Source organism: Podarcis bocagei (genome assembly GCF_964188305.1).
Source record: "Podarcis bocagei genome assembly, chromosome: 7".
In the NCBI taxonomy this organism is placed as follows: Eukaryota; Metazoa; Chordata; class Lepidosauria; order Squamata; family Lacertidae; genus Podarcis; species Podarcis bocagei.
This window is the reverse complement of record NC_138132.1, coordinates 26,516,362-26,535,350: the sequence shown is the minus strand read 5'-3', so window position 1 is coordinate 26,535,350 and position 18,989 is coordinate 26,516,362. Positions and strand designations below refer to the sequence as shown.

General features: G+C 50.6%; 1 protein-coding gene across 2 annotated transcripts in view; it reads left to right on the top strand.

Annotated features, from left to right (window-relative positions):
- FGR (FGR proto-oncogene, Src family tyrosine kinase) overlaps positions 1 to 15,519 on the top strand; it is a 59,980-nt gene extending 44,461 nt beyond the window's left edge. Inside the window, exons 3-13 of one of the 2 annotated variants that reach the window (XM_081202764.1) lie at positions 2,733 to 2,997; positions 4,146 to 4,248; positions 5,161 to 5,259; positions 5,574 to 5,677; positions 6,281 to 6,430; positions 9,002 to 9,157; positions 10,928 to 11,107; positions 12,548 to 12,624; positions 14,069 to 14,222; positions 14,621 to 14,752; positions 14,918 to 15,519. In XM_081202764.1, the coding sequence (XP_081058890.1) occupies positions 2,745 to 2,997; positions 4,146 to 4,248; positions 5,161 to 5,259; positions 5,574 to 5,677; positions 6,281 to 6,430; positions 9,002 to 9,157; positions 10,928 to 11,107; positions 12,548 to 12,624; positions 14,069 to 14,222; positions 14,621 to 14,752; positions 14,918 to 15,126 (1,617 nt within the window). In that variant the 5' untranslated portion in view covers positions 2,733 to 2,744 and the 3' untranslated portion in view covers positions 15,127 to 15,519. Of the gene's footprint in view, positions 1 to 2,732; positions 2,998 to 4,145; positions 4,249 to 5,160; positions 5,260 to 5,573; positions 5,678 to 6,280; positions 6,431 to 7,422; positions 7,588 to 9,001; positions 9,158 to 10,927; positions 11,108 to 12,547; positions 12,625 to 14,068; positions 14,223 to 14,620; positions 14,753 to 14,917 lie in introns of both variants that reach the window. The other variant, XM_081202763.1, reaches the window with a different exon arrangement.
- The last annotated feature ends 3,470 nt before the right edge of the window (positions 15,520 to 18,989 follow it).

Genomic DNA, 18,989 nt, shown 5'->3' with positions numbered 1-18,989 from the left:
TTACAGTTGATTTGGAGGTCTTACGCAAGAAACTTGTTTCCCCAAAAGATTGGAATTTTTGCAGTAGGGAAAATGATGGAGAAATGTACTAGAAAGTGTGAGATAACACTTGCTTTTCATGCAATGCATGGGCGCAGCCAGGATTTTTGTTAGGCGGGGGCAGGCCTTTTGTTGCAGGGGGCAGAACCTCAGTTAGCAATGCATTTTTATTGATTGGGGGGCAAGCTTAGCTACGCCTGTGATGCAATACCATCTAACCTCCCTGCAATCTGTTCAGAATTAATGCTAATTAACCATCCATTCTTACCAACCTGCACACAGATCGGAATGAATAAACTCAATAAACTGGTCAGTGGGCTTAGAGCAGCATAACTTTGGCACCTTATTTCGTGGAACATTGAACTAGGATATGGTTTCCTTGCTTTTGTTCTGAACATCTTCTTCCATCTTCTGTGTGCGCACCCTCCCTCTCCCTCTCCCTCTCTCACTGTATCTGTACTCCAGATGGCTGAGAGAGATCAGAAGGCGCTCAGTTTTATGTCTCCCGGATTGCAGGGAATATCACCCAGCTGGCAAGATGTTCTGCTTCCTCTGTGCTGTGCACCTCCTCCAAAAATGCAGGCCGTAGTTCTCCTCTCCAATATGTTAACACAGTCAATGAAGCCTCCCTGAAATTCCGGCATCCAAAGCAATTGCTTAGTTTGTCACTGGAAATCAGTTCCGGAAAATCGGATGCAACGCAGCTTGCTGAGAGGGGTTTTCATAGGGTTTAGACAGATAAAGTAAGAGACGTCCAGATTCCTAGACAATACCTGTACCCCTTTATGTCTGCGCTGACTTCTCTCTATCCTCCTCACACTTTCTCCGGGCCTTGAGCACTTAGCCCAGCATCCTGCTCTCGCCTGTGGGAAGTCCCTAAGCAGGGCCAGAGAACAAGTGCCTTCTCCCCTCCTGGGATTTCCATAAACTGAATTTCAGAGGTGACCATTCAAAGAGATTGCTCATTGTCTGGCGTGGAGGTGCCTTGAGGCACCAAAGATCTAACCCCACAAACACGTCTGGCAGTCCTAATGTGAATACCATTTGATTGGAACCACAGGAGGGGGTGGGGCTCCTGTGTTTGAATCCTGCTTATGGGTTTTCCACAAGCATCTGGTTGGTCACTGGCCTGATCCAGCAGGCTCTTCTTAGGTTCTTAATGGGCCAACTCTAGCATTAGTCCTACTGAGAGTAGACCGCTGAAAATGACTGAGAGGTCCCTTAATTTCAGGGGGGTCTACGCTGAGTAAAACTTAGCTGGATACAACCCAATAACTCCAGTTCCAACGGGGCCATTCTGAACTGTTCCAAGTTTCTCCATGAACTCCTGGCCCTATAGAGCCTACCATGTCTCTTCCCTTCGGCTGATGTCCCAGACAGGTTGCCATGCAACCGGCATGTGGCAGAAAGGAAGAATTGTGGTTGGGGGAGGAGGGGGAGAGAATCACTGCTTGACGGTCCTTGAGAAAAATAAAGCCAGCAAGCTATCTTTCTTCCTCCGCTGCCTCCAGCTTCAAGTTATGTTGCACCATCTCCATACCCACCCACCCACCTGTACGGCATTGTATGTCTTACACAGACGGATCTCGAGAGCCTTTCCTGATGGGGGATGGAGTAAAGCTGCAACCCTTTATGAGCATGTCATCTCCTCATGGATCATAGTCAGGGGTCCTTACAGACCTTCCTGGGTGTTAAGATCAGCACAGGAGGCTTTTCTTGGTAGTTCCTCCATCCTCAGAGGCTCAGGAGGGTGGCAGCCCAGGAGAGGACGGCTCCTATGTTGTGGAACTCCATTCCAACAGAGGCGCATCAGGCACCTCCATTATGTACAGAACTTTCACATTCTCTCTCTCTCTCTCTCTCTCTCTCTCTCTCTCTCTCTCTCTCTCTCTCACACACACACACACACACACACACACTACCTTCCATATTCTCTTGACCATATTTTGTTTTAAATAGATTTTAAAAGTGTATTTCAAGTTGCTAAAACACACCCACAGGGAGTATAGCTCAGTCTGGAGACCATGCGACTTAATTTCGAGCCCCACGTTGGGCGAAAGATTGGACTAGATGACATTCATGTTCCTGTCCCACTCTACCATTTTTTGGTTCTATAACCTTATGGTGAAAGTTAGGTAAGAAATAAATAATAATAATAATAATAATAATAATAATAATAATAATAATAATAATAAATCACCCTCCACCTGAGGATTACAGGGCAGTTGACAATATAAAAACATAAAAACACATAACATAGTAACAAACAAAACATCCCCCACCACACACAATTTAAAAGGCCACAGATTGTTTAATCAGCCAAAGGCCTTGGAGAAGAGGAATGCTTTTGCCTGCCTGCCTAAATAAATAAATAAATAAAATGTGGAGGGGGGCAGTTGCTCCTTTTCTCACATTTCAGATCACATGCTGTTATTATTCTTCAGTATGCACTGTTTGGTTGGAGAATGAAACCGCAAAACTCGGAGAAGTGTGAGTTTTGAAGGCTAGCTGTTGTTTTGGTTTGCATTCTGGTTCGAAAAGTGTAAATGAGGTAGTTTCTTATTTAAATGCAAACAAAACCAACCCATCCCTACTCCTATACCCTGAAATGTCCCTGCAGCCCTCAGTGTTTCATCCGGTCCTAATTTCTCTTCTCTCCCTCCTCTCTCTGTGTCTCTCTGATTCCATTTCAGGTGCTGCCAGCGATGGGTTGTGTGCAATGCAAAAGGAAGAGGCCCAATAAAAACCCCAGCAATGGCGGCGACGGGATGGCAAACCTTCAGCCCAGCTCCTGCTACGATCCTGACCCCACCCCACAGAACCCCACCAACACATTCACGCGCATCCCCGACTTCAACAACTTCCAGGCAGGGACCTCGGGGCCTTCCACTCCAGCCTTCATGGGGGGGTCCAGCCTGTATCCCAGCTCCCTCCCCATGTCCGGAGCCGGGATTGCAGGTCAGTCTCTCAGGGAAGGCTGCAGTAGAGGACTCAGGTGTGGTGGGCAGCCCTTGAATGCTTGCTTTGGTTGGGCCAGCCCTTTGGGGCAGGGCCAATTCAGCCCTAGGGCCACATTTCCTTCTCACCAAACCTTTGGGGGCCACATGCCAGTGGTGGGAGGAGCCAGAGGTTAACATGGGTGGAGCAATGGATGCCATTTTTACCTTTGTACAGGAAGATGGTTGCTAGGTTGCTAGGTACACAAACACAAAAACACACAGTCCCCTCTATCCTCCAATCAGGCAATCAAGCAGCATGATCACTGAATCATAGAGTTGGAAGGGACCCTGTGGGTCATCTAGTCCAACCCCCTGTAATGCAGGAATCTCAGCTAAAGCATCCATGACAAATGGCCATCCAACCTCTGCTTTGAAGCCTCCAATGAAGGAGAGTCCACCACCTCCTGAGGGAAACCGTCCCACTGTCAAACAGCTCTTACTGTCAGAAGGTTCTTCCTGAAACTCCCTTCTTGCAACTTGAAGCCACTGGTTCATTTCCTGCCCTCCAGAGCAGGAGAAAACTAGCTTGCTCCATCCTCCATGTGACAGCCCTACAGATATTCGAAGGTGGCTATATCTCCTCTTTTCCAGGGTAAACATTCCCAGCTCCCTTAACTGTTCCTCATAAGGCTTGGTTTCCAGGCCCTTGATCGTCTTGGTCGCCCTCCTTTGCACATGTTCCAGCTTGTCAACATCCTTCATAAATTGTGGCGCCCAGAATTGGACACAGGATTTGGAGCTCAGGGACACACGCCAGTCAAATAAAAGCACTCAAGAGGAGTAGAAAGCAGGGCCAGTGAGGAGTGTGGCATAGGGAGAGAGCAGTAGTGGCTGGAGAGAGTCCTGAGAGCCAGGGAGAGCTGCTGGGGGGACACTATGACACACATTTGATCCTCGCGTCTGAGCTGTTTTCAAATGCTTACAAAGTTATTTCTGGACAACCTGTTGGATGCAGCCCAGGTGGCGTTGGCATTTCCTGTGGACCGATTGTAATTCAGGAAATACCATGCTCATACGTAACATACCTGGGGATTTCTCGTGAGCTGGAGCTGCCTCTGCAGCTTTTGCTAGGTCCTCTCACTGCCTTTCTGCTGCTGCCCCCTGCAGGTGGAGGAGTGACCCTGTTTGTTGCCTTGTACGATTATGAAGCCAGAACAGAGGATGACCTCACGTTCAAGAAAGGAGAGAAATTCCACATAATTAACAACATGTGAGTATTGGCTTATGGTGTGGCTTAAAGGAGGAGTACAGAACGTTTGGTGCTCTAGAGTTGGCTCAGCTACAACCCTCACCAGTCCTGGCCCCTGGGGCCAATGAGAGCCAGTCCATGTATTCTTATTAATTTATATGCCACTTCCATGTTGTGAACCACCCTGTGCTCCTTGGATGAAGGGCGGTCTACATATTTAATAAATAATAATGATAAAATAAGTGGCTTCTAAGTGGTTTACAGCTATACAATCAGCTATAAAACCCACACCTAATTAAAAGGCGCTGTGGGTTAAACCACAGAGCCTAGGACTTGCCGATCAGAAGGTCGGCAGTTCAAATCCCCGCGACCGGGTGAGCTCCCATTGTTCGGTCCCAGCTCCTGCCAATCTAGCAGCTCAAAAGCACGTCAAAGTGCAAGTAGATAAATAGGTACCACTCCAGCGGGAAGGTAAACAGCGTTTCTGTGTGCTGCTCTGGTTCGCCAGAAGCGGCTTAGTCATGCTGGTCACATGACCCGGAAGCTGTACGCCGGCTCCCTCAGCCAGGAAAGCGAGATGAGCGCCGCAACCCCAGAGTCGTCTGCTACTGGACCTAACTGTCAGGGGTCCCTTTACCTTTACCTAATAAAAACACACACAAAACCAATTCATCCTTAATTAAAATATACAATAGAACAAACCAGGTGAAAAGAATAGCGTTTAAAACAGATTAAAAGAAAAGGAAAAAAGATCAGACATTGGGAATTGAACCTGAGACCTTCTGAATGCAAAAGCCTGGGTTCTACCACTAAGCTATTCCTCCACCCGGGTGAGCTTTATAGAGCTGTAGAGTTGGACGGGAGCACAAGAGTCATTAGTTCCAACCCTTCCTCATGGTTCACTGGTTTCGTTTCTCTCTCCTGTTTCTCCAGGGAGGGTGACTGGTGGGAGGCGAGGTCTCTCAACACAGGAGCGACGGGCTACATCCCTAGCAATTATGTGGCACCCGTGGACTCCATCCAGGCAGAAGAGTAAGTATGGCAGCACCTGGTGTGTGTGTGTGTGTGCCGGGGATAGGAAAGGGGAGAGGTACTCAAAGGAGGTGATTCTTTGCTTTTAGTCAGGTAACTTTTTTGGCCAGGCGGGCCAGATCACTTATCTCCCCGCATCCCCTGGGGGTCAAACTTGAGCGACAAGAGTGGGGAAGAGGGGTGTGTTCCCCCACGCTGGTGAAGCAGCACCCAGAAGGATTGGACCTCGCTCTGCTCTACAGAAGCTGGTGACTTGGCCCAGGTCCTCTTCCCCTCTGTCTCCAAGCATTCACTTCTAAATCTTCTTTTTCCAGATGGTACTTTGGGAAAATTGGCCGCAAGGATGCCGAGAGGCAGCTTCTGTGCCATGGCAACCCCCGGGGAACTTTCCTCATCCGCGAGAGCGAGACCACCAAAGGTAGCACCTTTCTCCCAAGGGTAATCTAGTCCAAACCCCTGCCTTGCAGGAATCTCAACTAGAACATACATGACAGGTGGCTGTCCAACCTCTGCTTAAAAACGCCAGCTATTCTCCCTGTAAACAGATCAGGATGACAGCTCATTAAACAGGTCATCTGTGCTTTGAGCACGCTAGGTGTGCAAACAGAAGGGTCCTAAAAGACCCCAGGGAGGACACAGAAATCAAAGTAACTTATGGAAGAAGAAGGTTCATCTCCCAAAGAGGTGGGACATGCAATCTCTTTTGACTTGGCCTTATGGAGTACAGCACCACCTGCTGCCTTGCTGTGCAATTATGTCTTGATCATTCCTTGATCATTTTTTAATTTTTTTATTATAATTATTTCCCACCTTTTCCTCCAAGGAACTCAATATGGCATACATAGTTCAAAGCTGAGGGGCGGGGCCTCAGAGAAGGGGCGGAACCTTGGCTAGGGACCTGGCTTCTCCATCCCTGGCTTTTGATAGGTTATTCCACAACTGTGCACCAATCAGTGTCTAAGGAATGTTTTCCATTTTGTCCCTCGGGACCCACCTCTGCCTCCTGGTCTCCTCCTCCCAGGTGCCTACTCACTATCCATCCGGGACTGGGATGAAGTGAAGGGCGACCACGTCAAGCATTATAAGATCCGGAAGCTGGACAACGGCGGCTATTACATCACCACCCGGGCCCAGTTTGAGACGGTGCAGCAGCTGGTCCAGCATTATATAGGTAGGATGTTGTGGGGAGGGATCAGCAAGAGAGCGGCAAAGCAGAGACAGGGACAGGGACTCTGGGCCCTCCTCCTCCAGCCCTTCAAGGATTTGGGTGGCTGGAATGTTTCATTTCACAAAGGTCGCCTCCACACCGTACATTGAAAGCACTCCTTTATACCTCTTTAAGAGCAATGGAGGATCCTGGGAACTGTAGTTCGCCAAGAGTTCTGGGAGAAGTAGGTCTGTGAAGTCAGCACCCTGAGCACACTTCAATTCCCAGGGTTCTCTGGGGGAAGAAGCCACTGCTATAAAACTATATAGAAGAGAGGGCTTTAAATGTATTGCGTGGAGGTGAGCAAAATTAGTGCCAGAGCTCAACTCTGCCTGGAAGTGGTTTCCTGAAATCCAGTGGTGGATGACATCCATTGGCACTGGTGGGATGGAAGGCAGGGAGCCCAACAGTAGGGGGCACCAGAGCTAGTCTAGTTTTGTCCCTACCCTCCTCCCTGCTGAGTTCTACAGGGGACACCATTGAGTCTAAGGAGGAGGAAGCTGATAGGCAGTGCTATGCCCTGGACTGGAAGGGTGACAGGATGGGGGTCAGCTGAGGTTGGTGGGGCAAAGACCCATATGCCCTAATGGAGCCTCCACCGCTGGAATCCTTCATCCCTAAGCCTAAGACTTGGAAGATTGTCCTTCCTCTTTGCTCCGGTCAAATCCTCAGCATCTCCTGGTAGTGCTGAGAAACTCTGGGAAACTGCTGCCTGTTGGGTGTAGGTTATGGGGATTGGGAATTGCTCTTGGCAAATCCAGTGAGTATAACAGTTTTGCTACTGCTTCAGTTTCTGTGTAGTAAAAGGGCATTTCCCCCTTGGCGACCAACTTGTTCTGCACTGGCTATCTTACTGTTCTTTATCTCTTCTCCCCCCCCCTCTCTTTTTTAAAAAATGTGTATTCCCCCTTTTTTATATCTCCCCCCCCCCTGCTTTCCGGGGCTCCTTCTTCAAGAGAGAGCTGCAGGGCTGTGCTGCCGGCTGGCTGTGCCATGTCACAAAGGGATGCCCAAGCTGGCAGACCTGTCCGTCAAAACCAAAGACGTTTGGGAGATCCCGCGCGAATCGCTGCAGCTTATCAAGAAACTGGGCAACGGGCAGTTTGGGGAAGTGTGGATGGGTAGGACTGACCGCGAGAACAGAGGAGACGGAGCCCTAGAGGGGAGAAGGAAGAAGGCAAAGACACCAGGCCGAGTCCCAGTCACGGGGTGGGGAGTTGGGGTGGGCATCCCAAGAACATCCAGTGGGCCTTGCTGGACCAGGCCAAAGGCCCTTCTAATGGAGCGTCCTGTTTTCACCGTGGCCAACCAGGTGACTCTGGGAAGCCTGCAAGGAGGACTTGGGTGCAACAACTCCTTCCTTACTTGGGAGTCCCAGAAACTGAGATTCAGAGGCAGGCAGAAGGCAGAGCACAACCATCGTGGCTAGTAGACACCGATAGCTTTATTCTCCATGAATTCGTCTAGTTCTCTTTTAAACCCATTCAAGTCTGTGTCCATTGCTATAGACTTGCTATCAAGGGCTGCTAACGTCCTCACATTATTGTGAAGAAGCAGGAGAAAGAGGGCACCAGCACATGATTTAACGCAGGGGTCTCTAAGCTTTCCTTGCCTCAGGCCGGTGTCTCAAGCGACGATCGCGCGGCGGGCTGGAGAGCGCGCACCCGTAAGCACACGCACATGCTATTTCCAGCGCACTTCCGGGATGGAGGAGGTCCGTGTGCATGCGCACAAGCTATTTCCAGTGCTCCTCTGACCTGGAAGTGTGTCCCTGTGCCGCACCAGTAAGAGTGGGCAGCAGCGGGGCTCGCCACGGGCCGGATAAACGAGTCCCTTGGGCCTTATCCAGCCCCTGGGCCGTAGGTTGGCGACCCCTGGTTTAACGTCTTCATTCCAACATGCAAAAGTCACCATAGGGTGAGATTACAATCAGCCTCTGTTGATTTGTTCGGAGGCAGTGATTCTTCTGAATGCCTGTTGCTGGAAACCAGAGGAGGAGAGAGGGCTCTTGGGCTCAGGTCCCAGAAGCATCTCCTTGGCCACTGCGAGAACAGGATGCCAGACTAGAGGAGCCATTGGCCTGATCCAGCAGGCTCTTTGTATGTTCTTATGCTCCATCTGTGCTCAAAGCAGTTCGCGCAAATACCAAAACAGTGTCAATCCAGTAGTATAGTGCCACTTCATCAATAACTTGGGTAAGCGTGGCCAGGCATTAACTTTATGGAGCTGATTTCTGCAGGCAAGCTTGAACCTGCCCTAATGCTCTCTTTCTATGCAAGTCAAAAAGGGAAATCTATTCTTGTGCAGAGAGCGGCTGCTCTAAAAGTAAGCCAAGGGCACCAACTAGTGGTCAAAGCAGATACTTCTGCCTGATATAATATGGGGCCTGGTGCCACACTCCTCTTCCTCCCCCTCCTGGGCCCTGTCCGTCCCTCCTGGGTGCATGTGGAATCCATCACTCCATTTTCCATCTCGCATTCTCTCTCTCTCTCTCTCCCCCACCTTCTCCATCCCACCCCATTCCATCCATTACAGAGTACAATGATGGTCTCTGCCAACTACTAACCAGGGTGTGCCCTTTTCCGAAACCCCAGACTATGGGCCTGTCTAAGGACGCTTGGGAAATCCTGCGCGAGTCCATACGCTTTGACAAGAAGCTTGGCATGGGATGTTTTGGAGATGTGTGGATGGGTAAGGTGGGGGGCCTTCCAGGGTCACTCTGTAGCTTGGAGGGCACATGAGTTGAAGGTGGGTGGGGAAGCCCATGGAATGAGAGTGCATTTTAGGGTAAGACAACTTTTGGGAGGTGCTGCTGATTTTATACCTAGGAAAGATCAGTTTAATGGTTTCTAAGGGGTTGCTCGTGCGTAAGCAGGCACCTATCTCCCTGGCTGGGTGCAAACACCTGGCTGGGCTGCCAAAGTGAACCTTATCTGTCCGGACCGCCACTCACCCGTGGCTGACTCAGTTGCTGGCAGAATCAGTGAGTGGGCGTTTCTTAAACTTCCTCCAGCAAAGAAGCTCTTTGACGCCTTGTCTCTGCCTACCCTCTCTGCGCGAAAGCCTTCTGCGCAGGGAGGGCGTGGGCAACGGAGGACCCCTACTCTCCTCGCTGGTCCCAGGCAAGGAGTCATGGGACCACCTCGCCACTTCCCCCACCTGCCCCCCTTCTCCACTGGTGCTACGCTGATTCTCTTCCCCAGAAGATGGGCTGCTTCTCCCGATCCCTGGACGCTCTCTGGAATCCCTCTGGCTTTTGCGCTCTCCCTCCAGTACTGATGGCAGTTCCCTGACAATCAGTATCCCACCTCATTTGGAAAGGCTATAGCTCAACAACAGGACAACACGTGCATTGTATATAAAAGGTCCTAGACATCACTCAGGAGATGTGAACCTGTGGCTCTCTGGAAGTTGATGGACTCCAGTTCCCATCAGCCCCTGCCAGTGTGGCCAACAGTCAGGGATGGTGGAAGTTGTAGTCCAGCAACCTCTAGAGAGCCGCAGGTGACCCATCCTTCATCTAGTCACTGGCATCTCCAGTCACAAGGATCTCAGAGTGGAAAAGCAGGGCAAAATCTTCTGCCTGGAAAGGTCTTCTGCTACTGCTATTCTTCCTATTCAGAACAGGCTCAGGGGGTCTCTCTTGGTGCAGACAGCACCTCGTAGCTTTTAAGAGCAGCCAGTAAGTGCATCGTGCCCTGCAGAGCTGTGATGTTCAGTGATCAGTCCTTGAAAGCACAGGGTTGAGTATTGGATCTGCAACTTCCTGAGAAGCAAAACTCTTCGTTTCTTTCTTTCAATGTAAGTGCTGCTATTTGGCCCTTGCTGCCTTCAGGCCAGAGTCAGAAGCGGTGAACTCTCAGACACCGGCTGCTTGTAAAGTAGGGAGGGCAAGGCAGGGGTGCCAACTTGAATAAAAAAATTTTTTGTGGGGAGAGAAGCTCAACCCAGCATAATCTATCACAAGAGTGGCAAGGACCATCAACTTCAAGGCTCAGCCCCCTCAAACATTTTATTGGGAGGGGGGCGAAGGGACCTCAACAACTAGCTCCTATGGAGTGGGGTCATGATTGAGCTGGATTTCCATTGCTCGGGGACTGAGCCTTCCCGTGTGCTGCATAGTTCCTGGCCCCCTACCACTAGCAAAACAGAATAAATGAGAAGGACAGACATGTGCTGGAAAAGGATTGCTCTTCAGCTAGGAAGTTAGAGATGGGTGGAAGCAGTGGAATTGGCCCTTCTGGGTTGGGTTTTTCAGAACGAGGGCATTCCTTCCATCCCACACATGTTTCACCTCTCTGCTGAGGGAGCACCATCCTGATCTGGCATAGCTTCCCCCTCCCATCCATCTCCATCTCCACATGGGTCAAGGTGGGAGAGCGCAAGGGAGTGCCCTCAATCCGGCGGGCGCCCCCTCGCCATCCCCCTCAGTGACTTTCCCGTGCTTCCCGCTGGCTCCAGGGACCTGGAACGGCACCACGAAAGTCGCGGTGAAGACACTGAAGCCAGGGACCATGTCTCCGGAAGCCTTCCTGGAAGAGGCCCAGATCATGAAGCGCCTTCGGCATGACAAGCTGGTGCAGCTGTATGCGGTGGTGTCAGAGGAGCCCATCTACATCGTCACCGAGTTCATGAGCCAAGGTCCGGCCATATGCTGGCATGGCCACAGTGGCGTAGCGTGGGGGATGCAGGGGGGGCTGGCCGCACCGGGCGCAACATCTGGGGGTTAGGGTTAGGGGCGCAAATCCATGGGTTAGGGGGCGCAAATTACTTGCCTTGCCCCGGGTGCTGACAACCCACGCTACGCCACTGCGTGGCCAAGGCCAAGGCTGGTGGGAGGGCGCCAAGGCTTCCGGGTGGCAGGCAAGCAACTAGCTGCAACCCAGGGGGCATCCCAGGAAGCTCAAGGGCGGGAGATTTCAAAACGGGCAAAAAGAAGTTCAACTTTGTACAATGCATGGTTTAAACTATGGAACTGGCTCCTGCAAGATATAGCATTGGCCGGCAATTTGGCTGGCTTGAAAAGGATATTAGACAAATCCATGGGGGGGGGGGGGTCACAACTGGGAATGGTAGGGCAGGAGGCAGCAAAGCCCACAGTAGGTGGCACCACAGCCACTGATGGGGCACAGACCATTTATTCTAATAATAATAATTTATTATTTATACCCCGCCCATTTGGCTGGGCTTCCCCAGCCACTCTGGGCGGCTTCCAAAAAAATATTAAAATACTGTAATACATCAATTCTAGCTTTGTCCCTGCCCCCTTCCCTGCTGAGTTCTTCAGCGGTAACTTTGGGACTAAGCTGACAAACCACAGTTCCCTGAGAATGGATATCAGAGAATGGAAGTTTCCAGTTCTCCTTGCAGTTGAGAAAGAGGGAGGGACTTGGCGGAGGGAGAGGGTGCAAGCCTGAGATTTGTGCAGGCTTGTCCATGTACCAGGGAATTGTGGTTTTTCTCTTATGTTTGAAATGGAATTCTGGAAGGTACCAGGAGGTCAATGGTATTGGGTCCCTGTGCAATTGCAGCCTTTTTAGTTCAGTTATAAAACCACTGATGGCCTAGCCCAGCGGTAGTCCACGTGATGCCCTGCAGATCTTGCTGGATTCCAACTCTCATCCGGCCCAGACAGCATGACTCATGGTCAGGGATAATGGGAGATGGAGTCCTGCAGCATCTGAAGGATACTACATTGGCTACCTCTGCACTAACCCAGTTGTCTAGTCTATCATGGAAAAGTTCATCATATGCATTCAGCCTTTCCCAACCTGGCACCCACTTTCCAAGATGTTGTTGGACTGCAACTCCCATTGCCCCTGATTATTGGCCACACTGGCTAGGGCTCATGGGAGCTGGAGTCCAACACCATTGGAAGGGTGCTAGATTTATGAAGGCTGATAAGACTCATTCGCCAGCTGCTTGCCTGCAAGGGAAGGCCAGTGGCAGGAAACTGGGCATGGAAAGTAGACCGGACAGAGAAACTGGGCAAAGTGGTTGATGAGCAGCTGCTGCTGGTGGGTTATTGGGAAAAGATCCTAAGAAGATGCTTGTCTGATCTCCTGACTCTTCCCTTCACAGGGAGTTTGCTGGATTTTTTGAAGGATGGCGATGGCCGGTTCCTGAAGTTACCTCAACTTGTAGACATGGCAGCCCAGGTAACTGGGGGTGGGGGGCAGTTGGGGAAGCTACATTTAATTTAACAATAAAATTCCCTAGACAGCTTAATCAGTATGCTGATGACACCCAACTCTATCTGTTGATGGATGGCCATCCTAACTCGGCCCCAGACACACTGACCAAATGTCTGGAAGCTGTGGCTGGATGGTTACGTGGGAGCCGGTTGAAGTTAAATCCTTCGAAGACAGAGGTCCTCTGGCTGGGGCGGGACGATATGGGATCGAGGGGGCAACTCCCATCTCTTGCGGGGGTGCAATTGGTGCCAGCACCGTCCGTTAAGAGTTTGGGTGTAATCTTCGATACCTCCCTTTCTATGGAGGCGCAGATTACAGCTATAACAAAGGCGGCATTTTTCCATCTCCGCCAAGCTAAGCAGTTGGCCCCTTATCTCTCTCGCCCTGACCTAGCCACTGTGATCCATGCGACGGTCACCTCCAGACTGGATTATTGTAACTCGCTCTACGTGGGGCTGCCCTTGAGACTGACCCAGAAACTCCAGCGGGTGCAGAATGCCGCAGCGAGACTCCTTACAGGGTCTTCGCCGCGGGATCACATTCATCCGGTGCTATACCAGCTGCACTGGCTCCCGGTGGAGTACAGGATCAGGTTTAAGGTGCTGGTTTTAACCTTTAAAGCCCTATACGGCCTAGGACCCTCGTACCTACGGGACCGCCTCTCCTGGTATGCCCCACAGAGAAACCTACGGTCTACAAATAATAACACCCTCAAGGTCCCAGGCCTCAGAGAGGTTAGGCTGGCCTCAACTAGAGCCAGGGCCTTCTCGGCTGCAGCTCCAACCTGGTGGAATGCTCTGTCACAAGAGACTAGGGCCCTGCGGGATCTGACATCTTTCCGCAGGGCCTGCAAGACAGAGTTGTTCCGCCAAGCTTTTGGTCAGGGCGCAGCCTGACTCCCTCCTCTGGCAACCTGCACAGAATTTTGTTTAATCGGTTGCCATCAATTTGATTTTAACTAATTTTATAATGAAATATTTTTAGAATGTGTTATTATTTGACTGTTATTTGGTTGTTGTTAGCCGCCCTGAGCCCGGCTCAGCTGGGGAGGGCGGGATATAAATAAAATTTATTATTATTATTATTATTATTATTAAAGAAATGTGAAATAAGCAAGCGTGCCTGTCATTCAGTCTCATTCTTTTCTTTAGAAAGGGGTAATAGACTGTATGACATCCTTCCCCAACAGGGTGCCCTCCAGATGTTTTGGACTACAATTCCCATCAGTACCAGCCAGCATAGCACAGCACAGCCAACATTCAGGGGTGATGGGAGTTGTAGTCCAACAGCGTCTGAAGAGACCTTAAGTCGGAGGAAGGCTAATCTATGAAGATGATCCTTGGGCAATGAGCGACGTCATTTGAGTCACCCACCTCCCTGTTGCATTCTCACTTCTTCACCACCCAAGATTGCAGCTGGAATGGCGTACATTGAGCGGATGAACTACATCCACCGGGACCTGCGTGCTGCCAACATCCTCGTGGGCGACAACCTAGTGTGCAAGATTGCTGACTTTGGCCTGGCCCGCCTCATCGAGGACAATGAATACACAGCACGGCAAGGTAAGCTCCTGGAAACATACCATGTTAAGAAACCCAAGATACTGTCTTATACCAAGTCAAGAGTATTTGCCCATCTAGCCCAGTATTGCCAACAATGACTAGCAGTGGCTCTCTGGGGTCTTGGGTAGAGTTCTCTCTCATTGTCTCTTACCTGGATGCCCAAGGGACTGAACCTAGGGTTTTATGCATGCAAAGCAAGCAGGGCTTGCCATGGCTGGGCATCTGCCGGGGCCCCACTGACAAGATCCCTTTGGATTTGCTACGGTGAAGAGGCAAAGTCCTATGGATGAACTGGGCTGCCTGGAGAAGTGTTTTGTGGTGGTTTGGTGCTGGGAGGGGAGGGGACATTCCCCTTCTGGGCCATCTCAGCATCTTCTCCCATCTCCCATCCCTGCCAGGTGCCAAATTCCCCATCAAGTGGACGGCCCCAGAAGCTGCCCTTTACGGCAAGTTCACCATCAAGTCGGACGTGTGGTCCTTCGGCATCCTCCTGACGGAGCTCGTGACCAAGGGGCGAGTCCCCTACCCAGGTAAAGCCTTCCCCTGTCTGGAGAGATGGACCTGACCGTTTTTGGTTTCTCTCCATATCTCACTTTCCCAATCTTAAATTCAGTTCTCGACAGAAATCTATGGTGAATTTCTCCTCTGGAGCTCTCTGCTGAACCCTGCCCAACCCCCTTGCTCTTTTTCTGCAGGCATGAACAATCGGGAGGTGCTGGAGCAAGTGGAGAGGGGCTACCGCATGCAGTGCCCCGGGAACTGCCCTCCATCGCTGCACGAGCTGATGGTGCAGTGCTGGAAGAAGGAGCCTGAGGAGCGCCCCACCTTTGAATACCTCCAGTCCTTCCTTGAAGACTACTTCACCGCCACAGAGCCTCAGTACCAGCCGGGAGACAACCAATAACTGTTGCTGCAGATGCCAGCAGGGACCATGGACAGCGCATCCCCTGGGGCACTTTGGGACTTGGCTGTCCGCAGAAACAGTCCTCTCCCTCCCTGGAGCAGGGGCCAAGGATCCCTTTTTGTACAAGTGGGCTTGGACTCCTATTTCCTTCTCTCTCTCTCTCTCTCTCTCTCTCTCTCTCTCTCTCTTCCCCGCTTCCCTTTTTTTTACAATTCCACACCGAGATTTTTTAATTGTGATTTTGTGTTTTAAAGTTCTGCTTCTTCTTGGGCGACTGCCGTGCTGATTTTTTGGAGTTAAGAAGACGACTGTGAGCCAGGGGCTCGGGTTAGCAAAGGGAGAGAGTGGGTTTTGTACAGTACATCCTTGCTTAATAAAGTTTCCTTTCCCCAACCCTCCCCTCCCTTTCCCTCCTATATTGTTTTGGAACATGATAGTACTCTTTGGACAATAAACAACCCTCTCTTCCCTTCCCACCAGCCCTGGTGCTCCCAACTCTCTGAAGGAATGAAGCAGGCATGGGGAACCTCTAAACTTCCAGATGCTGTTGAACTGCAGCTTCCATCATCCCTAGCCATTGGCTGATGGGGATGGGTGTGATGCGAGTCCAGCAACGTCTGGAGGGTTGACAGGTTCCCATCCATCCCTGGAGTGTAACCTATGACCTTACAGAGGTTGTTGGTCCCCTAACTCCCATCTGCCCCAACCAGCATGGCAAGAGGTCAGGGATGATGAGCTTTGTAGTTCTGCAACATCTGGAGGACCCCAGATTATCCAGCCTTGGCCTGTATGGAGTGACTGAAGTTCTCCAGGGCTTCAGGCAGGAGTCTTTCCCAGACCTGGAGCTGCTGGGGATTGAACCTGGAGCCTTCTGCATGCCAAACGCCTGCTCTGCCACTGAGCTATGGCCCTTCCACTTTGCACAGCATAGGTGGGCCACCTCACAAGGTTGGTTGAGATTGCCAAACTCGGCCCAGGTGGCTTGCGAAGGGATTGTGGGTCTGCCTTCATTGTCCTCTACAATTCTGTTGCCATCCAGCCCCAACTCACAAGATGCGCAAGGGCTTTGAAAGGGGTTGTTGGTTGTGTTTCACACCTCCCTCACCCCCCCATAGCTTTTCCTATCCTCCCCCATTTCCTTAACCAGCGACGATATTATTAAAGCCATAATCCACTGGGGGTGCGATGACAGTGGGCGGTGTTACAAAAAGCGGCTCACATTGGAGGTGCAAGGGGGAGGTCTGTGCTATGGCTTTCACTGAAGGAAGCAAGAAGAAGGGTTGCTTCAGAGGGAAATCTCTGCAACTGCGACTCATCTATTTTGTATCAGTGCCTTCCAGTAGCAAGATACAGTGGTACCTTGGTTCCCGAACAGCTTAGTTGTTGAAAAAAATCGGCTCTGAACATCTGGAATGGCTTCCACAACATCTGGAATGGCTTCCACAACTTCCGCTAGACTACAGGAAGCTCCTGCAGCCAATCGGAAGCCGCGCCTTGGTTTTTGAACAGTTTCAGGAGTTGAATGGACTCCCAGAACGGATTAAGCTCGAGAACCAAGGTGGAACTGTAATGTTCCTTATCAGACAGGGAGCTTAGGTAGCCATCTCATGAGAGTTAACCACTACAACATCTATATCATGTGCCCCTTATGTTTAAATCACTTATCATGCCACTTCAAATGGTCAAGGCTTCACCCCAAAAAATCAGGGAACTGTAGTTTGGTTAAGATGTTGAGAGTTGTTAAGAGACCCCATTTCCCTCACAGAGCTGCAATTTGCAGAGTTCCCTGGGAAGAGAGACTGGTTGTTAAGCCACTCTTTGAATTGTAGCTCTCTGATGGAAATGGGGGTCTCCTGACAACTCTCAGCATCCTTAAACTACAACTCCCAGGATTCATTGGGGAAGCCATGAGTATTCAGTGTGGTGTACAGGCAGCAATCAATGTGCACAGGGGCTACATTTCAGATCCCCATGCACATTGGTGGGCCCCTGTAAGGCACCCTGTTCCGCCCCTTTCTGTGACATTTCTGTGATGTTTTCAGGTCATTTCCTGGTTCAGGCTGATGTGTGTGCGCGCAGTCGCACACATAATGGACAAGTGTAAAACAGTTGTTGGCTGTAGTAGGGCTTTAGGTATATGACAAATGGATATACAAGATTGGCAGCTGTTCTCTTAGGGACTCTGGGAAACCAGGAGTCTAAAATTCCCTATTGGGGAAGCAGGACTCTGGAGTCAGACCAATTCATGCACCTTCCTAATGATGTAGCTGTCAGGATTTTGAACTGTGTGGGCATGAAAACTACCTGGTTGGTTACTTGTGTATGTGAATGCAAGTAGCTAGACCATCGTATCAGGAGCAGGAAAAATCACCGGAGCCCGGAGGGAAAGGGCAGGTCAGCAGTAGCTACCTTGACCACCATGGCCAGTCTCCCACCTGAGCAGACGAACAAGCAAGGAAAAAGTATTGAGGTAGCAGCAGTGGGCAAGACCATCCTGGAAGCTGCCTCAAAAGATGAAAACTTGTCAAAGTGTCACATGAAGTCTCACCGCCACCGTCAACCCTTGTCTCAACAGTCTTGTAACCCAGAAACTCCCTTAAACTACAAAGGACTTGGGATTTTGCAGGCGATGAGGAGAAAAGTGTCAGTTGACCAGCTGCAGTGCCTTAGGCTGCCATCCTAACTATGGTTACTTGGGAGTAAGCCCCATTTAATTCAGCAGGGCCTGCTTTGGAGTGGATGTGGTTAGGATTGCGTTGCTATTCAGTCTGGGCAGTATCTAGTGCTCCAGCTAGCTCAAGGATTTCCACTTGCACAATGGAACTTCTCCCCTCCCTCCCTCCCCCAAATCTGCTCTGTAGGATCAGAGCAACTTCCAGCACAGATTTGGGAGGCAGAAGGAGGGGAAGTTCCATTGAGCAGCCAAAAATCTCAGCGCTAGCGGAAGCACTGGGTTGGATACTGCCCTCTGTTTCCCGTCTTTGCCACAAATTTCTCCCCTGGAGGTCAATCTTCTGGCAAGGAGTTGCTAGGAGTGGGTTCATGGGGGGGGGGGGATGATGACCCTGAATCTTCTTCTAAGTGTCACAAGAATGCACCTGAGGGAAACTGGCATTGGGGGAAAGGGGAATGATCTGGATTACTAGCTAGGATATTAATTTGTGGAGATAAAAATTTTATGTTTACAATCAAGACAATTTGGCGGTAATGAGTTGGGGAACTGAACTGTTTCAGAGCAGGGCCTGCTGGGGAATTAACCGGTGAATGGACCAAAGGTGAACAAGTTTGGGGGTGATCTGGCGAAGGGTGCCAATTAATTGGCGGCTTTTTCTGGAGTGGCTTGTGTGGGAAATTGTTCGGCTTGCCTTCTGGAACATTTACATTCTCAACTTGTATCAATACATATCAGTTAGCGTATGCAAAGGTTCTGCAAAAGTGTGTCTCTGGGCCCCTGCCCCGAACCTTTTCCTTACCTAGCATCACCCCTGCCTGCAGCACATGGCAAGTTCCTTGCTGAGCCATGCTCAGGTGAGTTTCCCAGTTATTCTCCTAGCATAAGGGCCCTGTTTCTCCCCAGAGGCTGACTTGAGGCCTCCCTCCCTCCCTTGCAGAAACAAAGCCTTGTGTGAACTTGGGACATGAGCTCAGAGTTCTGAAAATGCTTAGGTCTGGAGCATTCAGTGGCTCAAAAGCTCCCTTTCCATGCTGAATGGGCAGCTCTAGGACACTGGAGGCAAGGACCCGGTGGCAGAAATAGTAGCAGGTTTTCAACCCACTGCAACCCTGGACGATGACACCACTGGGTCATAGGCATGATAGCAAACAAGCCCAAACTAGCAAAGCCCAGGAGATCAGCCTTTTGG